The sequence below is a fragment of the Pleurodeles waltl genome, chromosome 6, assembly GCF_031143425.1.
Source record: "Pleurodeles waltl isolate 20211129_DDA chromosome 6, aPleWal1.hap1.20221129, whole genome shotgun sequence".
NCBI lineage: Eukaryota > Metazoa > Chordata > Amphibia > Caudata > Salamandridae > Pleurodeles > Pleurodeles waltl.
Genome location: NC_090445.1, coordinates 1,066,682,194 through 1,066,698,589, shown reverse-complemented (window position 1 = coordinate 1,066,698,589; position 16,396 = coordinate 1,066,682,194). Strand labels below are relative to the sequence as shown.

At 42.4% G+C, this 16,396-nt stretch overlaps 1 protein-coding gene across 7 annotated transcripts in view; it reads right to left on the bottom strand.

Moving 5' to 3' along the window:
* HSPG2 (heparan sulfate proteoglycan 2) overlaps positions 1–16,396 on the bottom strand; it is a 933,800-nt gene that overhangs the window by 561,561 nt on the left and 355,843 nt on the right. For all 7 annotated transcript variants that reach the window (XM_069240056.1, XM_069240057.1, XM_069240060.1 and 4 more), the window contains exon 30: positions 12,829–12,915. In XM_069240056.1, the coding sequence (XP_069096157.1) occupies positions 12,829–12,915 (87 nt within the window). The remainder of the gene's footprint in view (positions 1–12,828; positions 12,916–16,396) is intronic.

Here is a 16,396-nt window from a genome sequence, read left to right as displayed (position 1 = left end):
CATCTGGGCTAAATATAAATTGAAACAATCTTGGATAATCTCAACCGATTTTAGGCAAAACTATGAACTTCTATATTTTTCTTTTAACAATTAAGACTCTTCTCCGCAATAAATTCTTCACTTTCGGAATCTCCATTTTGACATCAGAAACTGTCCAGTATTCACATAAAATGTCCTAAACGTTTTACACCACTGCACAAGATTAAAATAAAGGAGCAACCACGAGGTTTAACCTTAATTGGCAACACTGCAACTATGTGATTCTACAGTTGTGGCAGCTTTCGCATAATTCTGAATCTACCTCAAACGGATTAAGAGTTGCTAAAAACAAAGCAACATGTTGGCACCAGGAGGAAGGCCCCTTCACAAAGTTTAAAATCTCACCTTTCAGTTGCTTATTGCAGTATTTGGATTTTAAACTGGTACTAATGAGGTGAAACCTTTGCCCAGACAGAGGTAACGTGTAAAATGGCCAAGCAATGAAGTAATACCATCACAAAATGTGCTGTATTACAGCCAAAAATGTGTTCTTCCTCACTGCATAATGTAGTCAACCCTGTTGCATTATTTGTTCCTCCCTTGCCACATAGTTCCAGTGGCCCTGCTCATAATGCAGGACAAAAAAAGATAACTGTGGTAAAAAGCCTTCAAGTAAAAAAAAAAAAAAAAAAAAAAAAATACAAGCTGCTAATCTTAACTAAAGCTAAATAAGACACCTTCATTTTGTTTTAAAAAAAACAATCAAAACAATAAAACGCTGCATAAGAATATGTCCATTGGGGGAAATGCAGCAGCCCTTCGTGTTTCGATCCTGCGAAACAGTTTATATCCAAATTTCAACACTGTCTGGTTAACTTCCCCCATCGGCATGACGAGATACAAAATACCCCGGTATAAATGCAGATTCAATTGCCATCAACATATGTAGCCATTGTTTGTGAATACAAAAGGTCAATCTGGAATAATTCTGACAGGAATAGCAAGTCTTCCCAGGAGGACATAAAGCGGTGGATCTGCTCTGTCACTCTGAGTAACAGACCGATGTCCACCTTGAAGAAAACGGATCAGATTCCAGTTATTGGACCACTGCTTTGGCTTCTGTAGCTGTACACTCTCTTGCATCAAAAGCTTCTTGTGCAGCAGCTGCTTTTTCTGTAATTCTGGTTTCCGCTGTGGTGGCAATTTATTCTGTATCTTCTTCTGCAGTAGCAATTTCTTTTGAAACTTACTTGGTAGGGACGTCTCTCTCTGCAATTTTATTTGCGGTGGCACCATCCTCTCCACCTTCTTTTGCAGTGTGAACTTCCTCTCCACTTTCTTCTGAGGAAGCAATTTCCTCTGTACAGTCTTTGGTTGCTCCTTCTTTTGTGGCTGCAGCTTCTGGCGAACCTTCTTTTGTACAATCTTCTTTGGTGGCAGTTTTTTCTGTACATACTTTTTGGGTGGCACTTTTGGGTGTGCCTTTTTCTGTAAATTCTTCTTTGGCAACACTTTCTTTAGTATCTTTCTCTGTGCAATCTTCCTTGGTGTCGGAATCCTTTGTGATACATGTGATTTCTTCTGCTCCTTCTTTGTAGGATGTGGCTTCTTTGGCATTTTGTGCTGTTGTAAAGTTGGTGGCTTCTTAGATGGTGGTTGTTTATTAACAGATATCTTCTTTGCGGGGATATGACTTTCCAAAGATCCACTACCTTGCTCAGTGTCAAACACATCAGGCACACACACACAATCTGCAGTTTTCTTTGTCTGTGCTTTAGGAGGAAGCCCCATTTTATTGGATTTCATGTGGCTCTTTGTTCTGCATGTTGGCACAGGAGTAAATGAGGAAACAGGAAGTCTCCCAGTCTTTTTCCTAGTTGGTACCTTGAGAGAAGAGGACTGTGCTGCCTGCCTGAGTGGTTTCTGCTGTGTCCCTGGAGGCTGGGCTTTCACTGGCTGATCAGTCATCTTAGACAGCTGAACACTGGGAAGGATCTTAGATGGCTGTTCCGTATTGTGGGTGTACTTGATTACAGGAAGGTAGCTCTCCATGTCTCCACTACCATGCTCACTGCCAAATGCATGGGATATGCACACACATTCAGGAGCTTTTTTCAACACCAAATTCACTGCTTCAGAAGAACTTCCTATTTCAATGTTGATACTCTGTTGCTGCTCTGTTATTTTCTTAGTAGTGATCGTTTGGGTCTTTGTTCGTAATGTAGGTAAAGTAATGAAGGAGAGACCAGCCTGTGTCTCTGCCTCCTGACTGGGTAAACCCTGGGCAGCAGGTGACCATGTTGTCCTCATTTGGGGTGTTCTACTTTTCATGGTTTTGAGTGGTATCCTAGGCATCAGCATTGCCGATGTGACATTGCTATGTGGTCTGTCATTTAAAGTTGTTGCTTTAAGCAAGTGGGCAGCAGGTATAGTAAAGGATTGAGGCCCACTTACTCTACGAATTGTATTGTGAATAGGCTGTTTCCAAGTTTGCTTTGTCTCGTTTATAAATGTAGAAGTGCCCATTTGTGGACTAGTAGTGAAGGAAGAGAATGCATTTGCTACAGCATTTAACTGTTTGGGACTTTGGGCGGTCGTCTTAGGCTTAGTTGTAGGTGGCACCACTTGGGATTCCTCAACAGCCTTTCCACTCCCCCATAATTGGGAGAATAGGTTTGAGAAGATGTTTCTGCGAGTAGATATAGATGCTTGTGTGTGAATGGTGGCCACTAATGGACTTGTGGGTATAATAATAGCCTTTGCTGTTTTGGTGACTGAAAACACAGATTTAGGACTCACAGGGTTCCTTTCAAGAATTCCAACTTGAAGATTTGAAGCCATGAGTGTAGCAGATGCCGCAGGTGGCTCCAGATATTGTAACCGTGGAGGCGATACCAGAATAGGGGGTTTTGTTGCCAGAGGCACATATATGTGTGTGGAAATAGTTTCACTTGGGAACAGTGGCTCATTGGGAGGTGTTAACTTTTTAGGAGGAGAATTTTCTTTTTTGGGTGATGCCGTAAAAGCCAATGAGCGTTTCATTCCAGAAGAAGAGTTCACAGATGAAACCACAGATCCAATATCAGTCTTAGGTCTCTTAGTGTTGGTTTTCTTAAGTGCATTAATTTCCTTCGTCAAAGATGATAATCCACCAAGAAGTATGTCCAGCTTATCCTGTAAACTGTCTAGCTTTTTACCCACATCTGCATACTTATTTTCAAGTTCTGAAACTAGGTCTTGTTTTGCTGTTTTTGACAAACTCTCAGTCAGATTCTGCATTTGCACATTCAGGTGTTTTTGCCGGTCACTCACCATCTGGATGCCATCTTTTAGTTCAAGATTGTTGCCATCCAGTAGCTTGAGACGTAGACTGAATGTGTTCATTGAATTCTTCATTTGGTTTTGGAATGTAAACCAGCTTTGCTTAAAGAAGTTTAACACAGAGATCGTGACTGGTGTTTTAGTTGGTAATGTCATTGGACTGCTTGTCAGGATTAAGTTATTACCCCCAGAAGATGTGCTAAAAAGCTCCCAGTCAGGATCAAAAGATTCCATCGCACTTCCCGAAATTTCTAAGTCCCACTCACCATCTCCACTCAGCTCCTCTGGGAAGTTCGTCACTGTTGGAATCACCTTACTGCAGTTCATAGGTGTCTGCTCGTCAGGAGTTGAGATGTTCTCCAGATTGTGGCTGGTTCCGGCAAGCGCTCTTGCTCTTTAGTCAAAGAATTAAATAATTTTGGTTTTTTTCCCCACAAAACTTAAGATCTTTTAGAAAGCAGAATAAAGTGTAAAGACTGAACTATTGCAAGTTGTCTGACACAGGCAGAGGCACTCAAATGTAAGTGCCACTGTTGGCACCTTTTCATTTGTGATTTCAATGAAGAATTATTCCGTGGTGTGGAAGTACTGAGGCAGAAAAACAAGCCAAACCTGGTAAAGGAAGAACACCGAAATGACGTAGGAAGTAAAAAAAAAAAAAAAAAAAAAAAAACATAAAGAAAGGAAATTGCAGGTCCTGTGTTAGTGTAGAAAGACTCCTGCAGAGAAACAAAAGAACAACCACCAGATGTAAGTACCACTGAAAAGAAAGAACCACACAGAAAGCTATGATTCCAGACTATTTCACCAAGCGGGAGAATGGTAAATTGCTTTCAAAATCTCATGACGCAGAAAGGACAAAGTATTTCTTCAATGCAATTGCTTGTTTAACGTAGTCAGGGGTGCCATCCATCTTCCTGGGAAAACCATTTGAAGCAAAGCCTTTTATTATTTGCTTGAAAGGAGTGCTAAGGAGCACACATTTTCTATTTTCAAATGTAGTCATTCACATCTTTTTATTAAAATTTTTATCTGAAACAAGCAACAGCATTCGAGGAAAGCACTTGCTATACAAATAAAATCAATGGATATATCTATTAAGTCACATTGACTTTTTTTTAATCTCTATTTACATCAAAAGCTTAATACAAAGCTGTGGATGGCAAAAACAAAATTACACTAGAGGGACTGCTTTTTTGGTATTTGGAAAAACAATATAGAAACAAAAAATTAATGAAAGAAACAAGCACTCTAATCTAGCAAAGCAAGTTGCCTGTCGGCAAAGATGGCAAGGTAGAAGAAAGACAGCTACTGAACAAATTCATTTCTGATGCATACACCGACCTACACATCTCCCACCTTTTGAATCTCCTCTGGGCATGAGGTCGGACCTGGAAAAGTAAAATAGCTCTCCAGCACCAACAGGTGGCGGCAAGGATCTAACTCAAACCCAGGATCCTCTCCATTCACAACATCAGATAGCTGTATATAGCCCAACCTCCAGAACGCCAGTGTCTGTTCATTTTTAGGTCGAGCCTAGCGGCATGCATGCACTGCTCTCTCGACATGCTGTAATCTACTCTGTGGGCTTTAACCACACCCAACATTTTCATTCATTCCTTGGCCTGCCTTTCAAAATTCCCTTGATGTCCTAGGTAAATGCTTTACGTTTGGCCCGCTTTGAGGTTGTTTTGTTACTGCCTTGGAGACTTGCCTTGTTACAGGGATTATTACACGATCTGCCATTTAACTTAGTGTTGCACACTACTTTTTTCTTTTGTCTCCCAGCTTTGCGTTCCCTGGCCGTATGTTGTTTCTTCCACTTCCTTGTTTTTTGGGCATGCCATTGTTTCTTTGTGGTGTCTGCGCCCAAAGGCTGCAAGCTGGAGGGGGGGGGGGACTTTTTTTATTTACGTTGAAGTTTCAAATAGCGCAAACTCGATCAGGAAAGCCCTTTATACGAGTACCACTTGCATACAAGATTAGCAGTTAAATATACAAGCTGGCGCATTTTAAACAGAAAAAACATCTAAATTATAAACATGGCTCTCCCGACACAGTGGGAGAGCAGATACTACAATATTGACTGCACTCTGGAAACTCATCCCATAGTGCTTTGTAGGGCTTCCTTTTGCAAATATGTTTGCCCATAACTCAGCCTGTGGTGGTCCTACAACAATGGAACCACCACCAAACCGTTCAGCACAACACATTATCTGTCTAGGTCATCTCTCAGCCCCCATACTAGGTTGGGGCAAACCCAACATAATAACCTCTCCCACCATTCAGTGTCTTTTTAAGCTCTCTCATGGCTGAAGCTTTTGGTTTACAGCTGGGAGTAGTCTGAGTTTTTAAGTACTTTGTTTTAAAGATTATTGCAATCGGCCTGCTAGCCCTGAAGATGTGTAAGGCACTATTCTATCTAGGAGCTAAATATATGGTTACACTGCACTACATTCTGCCATTCTGTTTTCATGTGGTTATGCTCTCTAGCGGCTGACTATTTGGTTACATGACCATGTTTCTTATATATGCTATTTTTATTGTGGTGTCCTCTATGGGCATTCCTTTTACAAACCATTTGTTTCCCTTAAGTCACCATGTGGTGGTCCTAGGACAATGGGACAACCATGCGCTATCTCTGTCTAGGTCATCTCTGGGTCCCCACACTAGGCTGGGAGGGACCCCAAAATAATAACCCCTCCCACCATTCAGTGTCTTTTTAAGTTCTCTCATGGCTAGAAATTGTGTTTTACAGCTGGGAGCAGTTTGTGCCTCAAAAGCCTTGTGTGTCATATTATTCTAGCAGGACTGAAAATGTGTAATGCACTACTCACTCTAGGGGCTAAATATATGGTTACACTGCATTACATTCTGCCACTCTGTTTTCACATGGTTATGTTCTCTAGGGGCTGACTATATGATTACATTACCTTGTTTCTTACAAATGCTATTTCTATTGTGGTGCCCTCTAAAGGGCTGTGCTGAACATTACAGTCAAGATACTACAATATTCACTGCATTTGGAAATTCGCCCAGGCATTCCTTTAACATTTCTGCCCATAACTCAGCATGTGGTGATCCTAGGACAATAGGTTTGGGGGACCCCAAAATTATAAACTCGTCCACCACTGAGTGCCTTTTTAAGCTGTCTAATGGCTGGAACGTATATTTCCACAGCGGGGAGTAGTTTGTGTTTTAAGGGCCTTGTTTGTTATAATATTTTAGTATGCCTGAAAATGTGTAATGCACTACATCCTTTAGGGACTGCACTACTTTCTGCCGTTCTCATTTCATGTGGTTATGACCTCTAGGGGCTGACGATAGGTGGGGGGGCGGGTAATTCAGGAGAGAGATAGTATCTAACTCATAGGATGCATATTTTTAAACACCGGTCCTGCAGAGACACAGGAGGGACATATATTTTGGACCAGGCACCGCCAACTATCAATTTGCAGTTCTACCATTCAATCGAATACCAGCCACCTGTGTCTTCATGAAGGCCATGATGGTGGGTGAGGCACATCTTCACAGGTCGGGTACTTCTGTGCTCCCATACCTTGACGACTGGTTGCTGAAGGTGGGCTTGTCACAACTGGTGTTAGGACACATTCAGACCATGATCTCTTTGATTTGGGGTTTCAATCAACCTCTTCAAGTCTAATATTTATCCCACTTGCGGGCTCCTATTTATCGTGGCAGAGGTGACTGGCTCCCTCAAACCTTTCACACAATCCAAGCAATTTCATAACATTCAGGTTATGATCTGCTATTCCAGGAGGGAGTTTTTCCAGCCTAAGAGTCCAGCAGGTTAAGACCTGCTCGCTTCTTGCTGTCTTCCTACACCCACTGGCACATGGAGTGGGGCTTTGTTAACATAGGCCTGTATAGAGAACCAAATGATGCACATCATTTGGATCTCCATACAAGCGGGTACAGATTGGTCACCTCACTTGCTGGAAGCCCTTATGCCTTCCACTGGCATTGGCCACAGAGGTGACGGAAACATTCTCCCTTGGATGGGGTGGTAATCTCAATGCCTTGGAGATCACAGGTTTGCACTTTCCCATGGAATCGCAGTCCTACATCAACCTGCTTGATTTTCAGGCAATTCGCCGGCCAATCAAGGCGTTTTCGTCTTCCATTCACAGTATGTTACTATAGGTTCTGACTGACATTATACCAACAAGCAAGATGATGTGGGAGTGCTCGTCCCCTTCTTAACTGAAGGCCTTGAAAGCTGTGGTCCTATGCACAACTTCACTATCTAGCTGGCTGTACATCTGGCGGGATTCCTGAATTTAAGGGCAGACAATCACAGTTGTCTTGCCAATCATGTGTGGAATCTCCACCAAGGGTGCTTACACCCATCCTCGAGATCCAGGGAATGCCTCATTTGGACCTATTTACCAATCACGAACACACCCATTGCCCTATGTAGGGAGCTCTCCAGCTGTCACTGAGTGAATGCCTCTCCCATGCTTCCCATCTGAGGTGGGACTTCCACCTTCACTACTTGTTCCCACTCATACTTCAGATTCCCCTGGTTCAGAGGTAGCTGCATCCGGACCATGTGCAGAAAACTGCATCACAATGGACTGCCAGTGGGTCCTGCTTATCCTCATGTCCTCTTCTACTTATTGAGGACCTCCTCTCATAGAGGGAGGAGTAAGTTCAGCAATCAAACCTCCAGAGCCTCCACTTTCATGCCAGGAGATTTAGTGAGGCAGCTAGAGTTCTTCTGATTTGCATGAAGAGGTACTGGACATCATCTTAACAGCTTGATGCTCCTCACCTAAGACCATTTGCTCTGCATGTTGGTCACACTGTTTCTTGGTGTGCCAAGAAGAAAGCCCATCCCCCCCAGGGCACATTTGTTTGATGTGTTGTGCTTTGCACTGTCACTTAACCAGCGAGTATTGCAGGATATTCATCTGCTCTTTTGTCTTTTTTTTGCCAAAATCAGCCATTGTCATTCAAATGTCTTATTGTTAAGCATTTTTGAAGGAGTTGACCCATTTGGTTCCTTCTTTGCAGTTTGTCATGCCACAGCAGGACCATTATTTGGTGCTCACATTTCTTTTTGGTTCATGTTTCGAGCCCATGCACAGTTTCCCCTTGAGGCTACAGACTCCATACACTGAGTATCTGATCATCTCAGCTCCATGTGTTAGCGAGCTGTAGACCTTGTCCTACCTCCATTCACTTTTTTCTAGACAAACTGGTTAAGTGCAGACTAGGGATTCCTTTCTTTCTAAATTAGTTACCTCAATTCACTTAGCCCAAAGCATCACCTTGCAGACAGTCTACGCATCTCCTTGTCCCATTGAGCAGTGAAGGCTTCACCGCCTGGATCTTGCAGGACTCCTAGTTTTGCATTCACTGTCCCTGTGAGTTTCAGGTTGATGGACCAACTTTTCCTGGGTTAATGTTGGTTCTTAGAAGAGTAAGGCAATTTAGAAGCAGATTTCTTGCTGGACCTTTTTGTGAATCAGAATCTGCTTCTCCCTTGATAAGGAGAAACCCTCTCCCAGACAGTATCAGAAACTTTGGTCTTCACTTTCACTAGCTATTATTGTCTCAACTCTTAAGTCTTCAAGGAGTGACATAAGACAAGCAGGGGTGCTAGGGCCAAATTCGGTGTGTGGTGGGATTTGGTGGGTTGAAGCCTTTTAATCCTGCTGCCCCAGGGCTGTACCTATGGTATGTTATGAATAACTGGGCTAAGTACTAACCCTTTCAGCACTTGACTCTCAGAGGCAGCGCAAGTCAAAAAGTCTAAGGTCCCTTGAAGGGGAGGTAGGTATGAGGCATATACAGGCACAATAATCAAAGACAAACAGTAACCACCATATGGTGATTGTCCAAATACTTGCTTTTATGAAAATAACAGTATTTTAAGAGAAGGACACGATGTATAGAGGCAACAAACTAAGTTACATCCACAGTCTCTTGAGGTTGGTGTGCTAGCTTTGTCCTGGGCAGCATCCCCTGAGCGACGCCGTTGCTTAACAGAGAGGCTGGCTATTCCCAACTTGATAGTGAGGGTGACTTTTCGATGTAGGCCACGTTAGTCACCACGCAACAAAGTCTACCTTTTGGCTTTAAGAGTGAAGTTCAGTAGCATTACACGCTAAGTTTATGCAAATTCCCAACAAGCCTGCTGGAATCTAAGACTTTTACTCACCCCAATGTCAGACAGCAAGTGGGAGAGGACAGGCACATCGCAGCGAGTTCCAGGACACCTGATGGTGAGGATCTGCGACCTCTTGCGGTTTTCCCCCGTTGACGCGTCTGGTCTCTTCAGTCTCCAGGTGTCTTGTCTTGGTGTTGGATTTGCCTTCTCTGGGGCTCGTTACAATCAGTAAGTGTTCCTTACAGCAGCCTGGGCAAGCTTATCCAGGGCAATGGCCCTGTCTCCATGGTGGCCCACTCCTGGCACATGGGGTAGCATATTTCCTCCACTCAAGGGCGACGGCCCTTACTTCACAGTGGCCCACTCCTGCCATGTGGGGATCGCCAACTGGCTCTGCACAAAATCGAAGGCCCTTACTTCATGGTGGCCCCCACCTAGCCTACAGGTGTTGCCAACTTTGCCTGTATCGCTGTCTTGACCAGACCAGGCATATTGCACTTTAATCAATGAGTCCACTCAGGCGGATCACTAATGAGCCTCACTGCCTCCAAGTGCTCTCCTCCCTTAGAGTACAGTGGTCTAAGCAAACAGGCAGAAGGCTGATGCTCCAAGCTCAGTTCAGGTGGTCTTGGTTGACAGAGGGTGATTGCGACTTATCCAGCAGGGAGACTAGCAGACCTTTGTCCGTCGTTCTGGATCCAGCAGCTAGAAGTCTTGGTGATCTCAAGAGTGCTGTTGAATTACGTTTGGGACTCATGCTCCCACCTCTACGGGTTAAATCCAGATACAAATGTGATTTAGTGTCTAGCCATTAGAAAATCAGGTTGTGAGTGTCCCCTTCTTTGAGATTTTCTATCCTTTGCCCTGTCCTTTGTCAGAGGGGCAGTTCTGAAGGCCCCAGTTCTGGATGATCGACATTAAAGGCTAAGAGAGTAACCAGGAACCACTCCTAGCTGTCAGCTTCCATGAAATACACCCCACAAAGGGTGAAAGGTTTAAGCCTTCCCCTCTATCAAGATTCCCCGCTAAACTGTAATATCAGACCCACCATCTCCCTAACAATAGACCTCTGTGCACCTTGATGTGCACAGCGGATACTCTGCTCCTCTACCTCTACCTCTAGTGTGTGGTGTCCTACGTTTGCTCCCAAGAATGTCAGCAATCCACACTTCCTGTCTGGACTTTGCCATCCTCACCTTCAGTAGCCTCTTCAGTCCCTGGGTTTCTAAAATGGAACCAGTAGGCCTCCATGTTACGCACCATGCACATGCACACATACATTCCAGCATATAAATGCAAGTATCCCAAATTATCTCGTGCTACACACATTCACCATGTAAGCAAGTTACGCACTTAAGGCAGTGATCTTTTTAGTGGATACTCCATCTACCTGCTGATTCCTTTCTCAACCCGCTCACCTCTCCCGTCTGAGGAGTGGTCTTCCAAATCATATTAAGGTCCCAAGTTAGTTCTTGTACACAGCATTTTGTGTCACTCGTCACAATCTCTGAGGGTTTTGAAAGAAAAAAAGGGACGGGAAACTATTGTGCTGTGGATAAGCCATATACAGCTCAGTGACTGTGTCTGGAAGCATCTTACAATAGGTAACTTGTTCATTTGAACCATCAGTTACTAAGCTACTTTTTTCACAGCACAGCCTGCCACGTTGATACACTATGCTGTTGTACAGAAAACCATAAGAGTGACAGGAACCATTGACAGACTGATGGTACTAGTAATCAAATAGCTGTTCTTGAAATATGGAATTCTATGGAAAATCATCTGTGGAATTTGTCAGGTCCATATAGGTTTCCTTGTGAATTATCAAACATTTAAAAAAAAGTCCTGCAAGGCAGAACTTCCATTGACCCTCATGTTCTCAGTAAGGACTACCACTAGGCAGTAGGAGAACAGAAAAGACCAGGAAAAGAAGTTTAAAACAGACAGGGCTAGACAATTTCACGCATCTTTCAAATTTGTCAACTATTCTCTCTGTAAATAACGTTGAGGGGGGAATAATACAGTGGATTCTTACAGTAAGCTCTCAAGTTGCAACATTCAGGACGTAAGAGTGTCTAGAAAATTATTGCATGCTACATCCTATGAAGAGTTTACTTTGTCTTTTCAACTGATTAACAAAAAGTGAGCTGAAGGGATGCTACATCTGCATTACTAATCACATCATGTCAATTCATCCTGCTTCTGATTCTTTTGAAAGGATGTCTCTAAATGTACCTCAAGTAAATGGGAGCAGAGATGAGGAGGGAGGATATAGCAATAGTAAATTTGACAGTGTAGCACTGACATGATGGGAAGTGGACCGGTGTCATGCCATAAAGGGGAACAGGATGTCCAAGAAAGGATAGGCACTGGGATTACAATCATGGCCGACCATGGGACACAATAAAATGGAAAGGAGTGAGGTTTGTGGAGGGACACAAATGGGAAGCAGGTGTTTTGAACAGGAGGTGGTTCGGAAGGATGGACCCAGATAAGGCGTTAGCACTGGAGAGGGTGGACCATGGAAATGGACAGGGAGAGTGACACAAGGCAGGATATTGATAGTGATTGGGCAGCAGCCAGGAGAAAGACGGGGAAAAGATGACTCCCAGGGCATTTGAGAGTTCATATTTAAGAAACACATGGAGCACCAGTCTTGACAAAAGGACCCTAAATGTTAATTACTGTGGATATTTAAAATAAGTCAGCAAGAGGAATCTACTGTCATCCTAAAACGAAGTTTTAATTCAAGAGGTATAAAGAGAATTGTTGCCAATAACAAATTGTTAGGATAAAGTAAATACAAAAAAGCAGGCTCAGATCTTCACAGCTAAAACCTCTGTTTTTTTATTAACAAAACCACCTGCTATAACCAGAAAACCACCATATAACAGTACAACGTGAACACAACAAGATATATCAGGGATGGCTACCACTTTCCAGCAACAGTTACACAAACACAGTCATCAGTCCCATAAATGCCAAAGAACAACAGAATAGTCTCCCAGAAGAGTATACCACACCACAGCCAATTCCAGCACTGAATCACAGACAAGCTGCCTTATTGTTTTGCTTGTGGTTGACAGCTGAATAAAACACTGTAACAAGGATGGATTCCAGCCCATCTGTTTAGTTGGATTCATCAGTCATTTGTAAAGCATTTTTCATAGAACAGAAAAACACTATCCCCTTACCTTTGAAGCTGGGTATCGGAGACAACCACAAAAATTATCTCCCAAAGAAAATACATCATGTAATTGGCTAAAGGAGTTTGGAGAAAGGAAAACAGGATGCATTGACTCCTGTCTGGTGACTAGAAAAACAACAAAACCTATTGCAGGAGCTTCTGGACATATCTACTAACATCCAACTAGCAACAATTAGTACTATACCTTTCACACTGGCGACCGATGTACCCAGTGGGACAGGAATCACATGTTGGACGTCCATCAGTTCCCAGGGAACACGTTCCGATAGGTCTGGGTGGAGGAAAAAGATAATGGCACAATTACAGTTGTTTTAGTCATGAACTCAAACTCGATCACTATAAAACACCATTGTTTCTCATGAACTCTCCCTTGTGGTGATGAAGTAAATATGCCTGCATGGAACAACGCAAATGGACATAGTACAGCCTTAGGGCAGATTTGCCAACACTCAGAAAAATGATAATGAAAATTTGCCTTTTGCATCAAAACAAAGCAGATGTTAGAAGGAAGAAAGCCAACTAACATCCTGATACAAATCAAAAGTTATAGCTTAAAGTGTGTAATCTATACTTTGACCTTTGTGATGTGTCAGCTTCAGCTTGAGGGTTTTGGGCCTAGTCACTGGGGGAACGTGTCATTTTTAATGTCTCGCATATTCCAATCTTAAATATTATGCACTTTATCTTGTGGGCAACAAACTACGCTTTTAGGGGGGGTGGGGGGAGGGGGAAGCCTAAAAGATTGAAACCACAGGACAGCTTAATTGGGCTAAAGAACTGCAAAGCTTACGTTACTTAAGGCATTTGTTAAAGTAGCTGTATGTGTACAATGAGTTCATGAGATATCAGCACTCTCAAAGCCACCTGGACACCTGAGCTACAACAGCACAGATGCATGTAGTACAACCTAAGGTACTCCTGGAGATAACCACCCAATACTGCAATACTCTCTTGTCAGCGGGTTTGAAACATTGTGAACTTTTTATTTGCTTATTTTACTTAATTATAGCCATTTTAAGGGCAGTTTAAAGTTATTCTGTGAAACTGTAAAACTAAGTTGAGGAGCCGAGAGTGAATGCCACAGATTAGGGCATACAAAACAGGAACAGGCTGGCTAGTCGCATTAAAAAAAATATTTGAACCATCTGGTCATTTGTTTTAGTCAAACAATTCATGATTTTACAAAAAATGTGTTCTCTCCAAACCCGGTTTTCTTATAAACTTTGTCATTCAAATATCTTCTCGGTCACCCTTTAAGCAGTTAATAGGTTTTTACAAAATTCTGCAAAATCTGCTCATTTCTCATGACTATGAAATACATGATTGCAGGAAAGTGGATTATAATTTGGGGCGGGCATGTGTCTACCTCAAAGGTCACGACGTGCAGGAAGTCACACAAATTAAATTAAATAAAACTGTCCTCAATCCCTGGTAACATGACACAAAGCAGTCAGGCTTAAATTCAAGGCAATGTGTGATGTATTTAAGCACTGCATAAATAGAGAAAAAAGTAATAACATTAATAAATAAAAATTAAGTTCTGCATAACATAAAAATAAAATAGCATAATCCAATAAGGAGACTTGCATATATACTTTTAAAAAAAATAGTTAAGTGAAAATATTGCCAAAAAGCACAAAGAGCCAATGACAGTTTATAAAAGCAGTAGACTGGGACATAAGAGTGATTTTAGGCTGACCATGATAGAGCGCTGGTTGGCTACAAGAAGTGGACTGGTCCCGGTGAAAGTGTGGAAGTCAAAACATTTTGAGATTTCCAAAGACCTAATCAACAAGAGGTACTGACTTTTGTTTTTTTTAAAGAAAAAACTGTCTTCTCACGGGACAAATCTGAAAATCTAGGTGCTGCCGTGGAACTGCTACAGGCTAGCCCTGCTAAGCCTCTGGAGCTTTTGAGGTTTTTGCTTGAGAAAGTTTCTAAGACCTAAAGCAGAAAGGGGTTTTGTGGTCTTAGAGACATTACAGCCTGAATCTGAAATTCAATTCAATACTGTAGAACTGCTGGTTGGGCATTTTTGGCGGTAGGTTGCCTTGGCTCTCTGGCAAAAGTTTTCAAAAATGTCAACATTTTTTGTGCTGCCCAAGCAACCACAAGAGTATACTTTTAATCCTCCAAATCTTCAGGAGGGGCACTTAAAGGCTCTCAGGGTGGCCAACCAAAGGCCACCAGCAAAGTCCAGTCCAAGTTACTGTTGACATTGGTCTGCTGGGAATTGCAAGGAAAAAGGCATTTTGTAGCTTGTTTCCCTTTAGCCACACAGGAGGTCAGCTATCTGACCTTTGGAGTCCACTTCTCTATCCCGAGTACATAGCAAAGAAAAGTCCAGTCCATCAGAGCCCCTCACAGATCAAAGACGGCAGTTCCAGTCCTCTTTTTTTGTTCTTCTGCAGATCCAGAAAGTTTTCTGTAGAAGGCTCTTGGGGATGCTGCATTTATGCCTGGCACTGGCTATTGGGTGAGGGTGGCTCCTGAGAACTAACTTTCCAATGGGGTAAATAATCTAAGGAGAACCGTAGGCACTTTTTCAATAGTACCTCTCTGTAGTGCAAACCGGCCCAAAATGGCATGTGCCAGGACATTTTAAAGACTGTGAAAATGAATACTTGGGCTCTGAGGATTGTAGGGGAGTAGGAGAAGGTATTATGGTAATTCCCAGTGTCCTCTCACATCTAACCCTAAAATCCCCATTAAACCAGGCCCTGTACCCACTACAAACTAAGAGACAGAAGTCTGGTAGGACAAAGGCAGGGGCCTACAACACCCAGACAGGGGATATCCAGAATTGCCTTGGCATCCGGTTCTCTCCCATACCAGTGCAACAATTTTTTACTTGTGGCTTAAACAGACAAGTCAGGTAGGAACTGACATGGTGGTGTGAAAGAATGCTCAGGGCCCCTCACCTTGCATGTTCTGCTGAGCTCACAGGGGCCATATCTTCCAATTCAGGTCAAACTACTATGTACAATCTGGGATGAATTACTTTATCATTACATGGGATTTCTATCAAATATAAAAATAAGTATTCTCTAGCTGATAAAAGTCAAAAGATATAAATGTATAATCTATACTTTGACTATTACTATGTGCCAGCTGCAGCATGATGAGTGACAAGGCTGTTTTGGGCCTAGTCAATGGGAAAACGTGGCACTTCTAAAGTCTCACATATCCTACTCTTAAATATTATGCTCTTTACCTTGTGGGCAGCAAGCGTCCCTTAGGGGTGACTTATTTAGTATTTTAAATCAGATGTTTCCACCGGTCAAAAGTGTTATTTTGACAGGTATCTACAGCAGGTTTCATGCTGGTAGACCGGAAGCAATGTCTTCAATGCAGTACAGGAAGCAACATCTTCCACCAATAATATATATATATATATATATATATATATATATATATATATATATATATATATATATATCTATATCTATATCTATCAATTGCGGTCTGCCTGATTATTGACACGGACATTTTAAGAAAAATTCATTCTGATTGTGATAAAAGTGACATGTGCATAAAAGACTGTAAATCAGGCGTGAACTCACTTATTTTCAGTTGAAACACCATGATACTGCAAGAACCAGCATTCCAATCAGGAATAAAAGGAAGGGTAATCAACAGTGCAATTGTTAGCAGACTTGACACCGTGAACAAGGCCGTAATGGCTGAAACGCATAGGAGATGGAATAACGATTTTGAATAAATCGACTTGAATCTTGAAGTTCCAAGAGAGT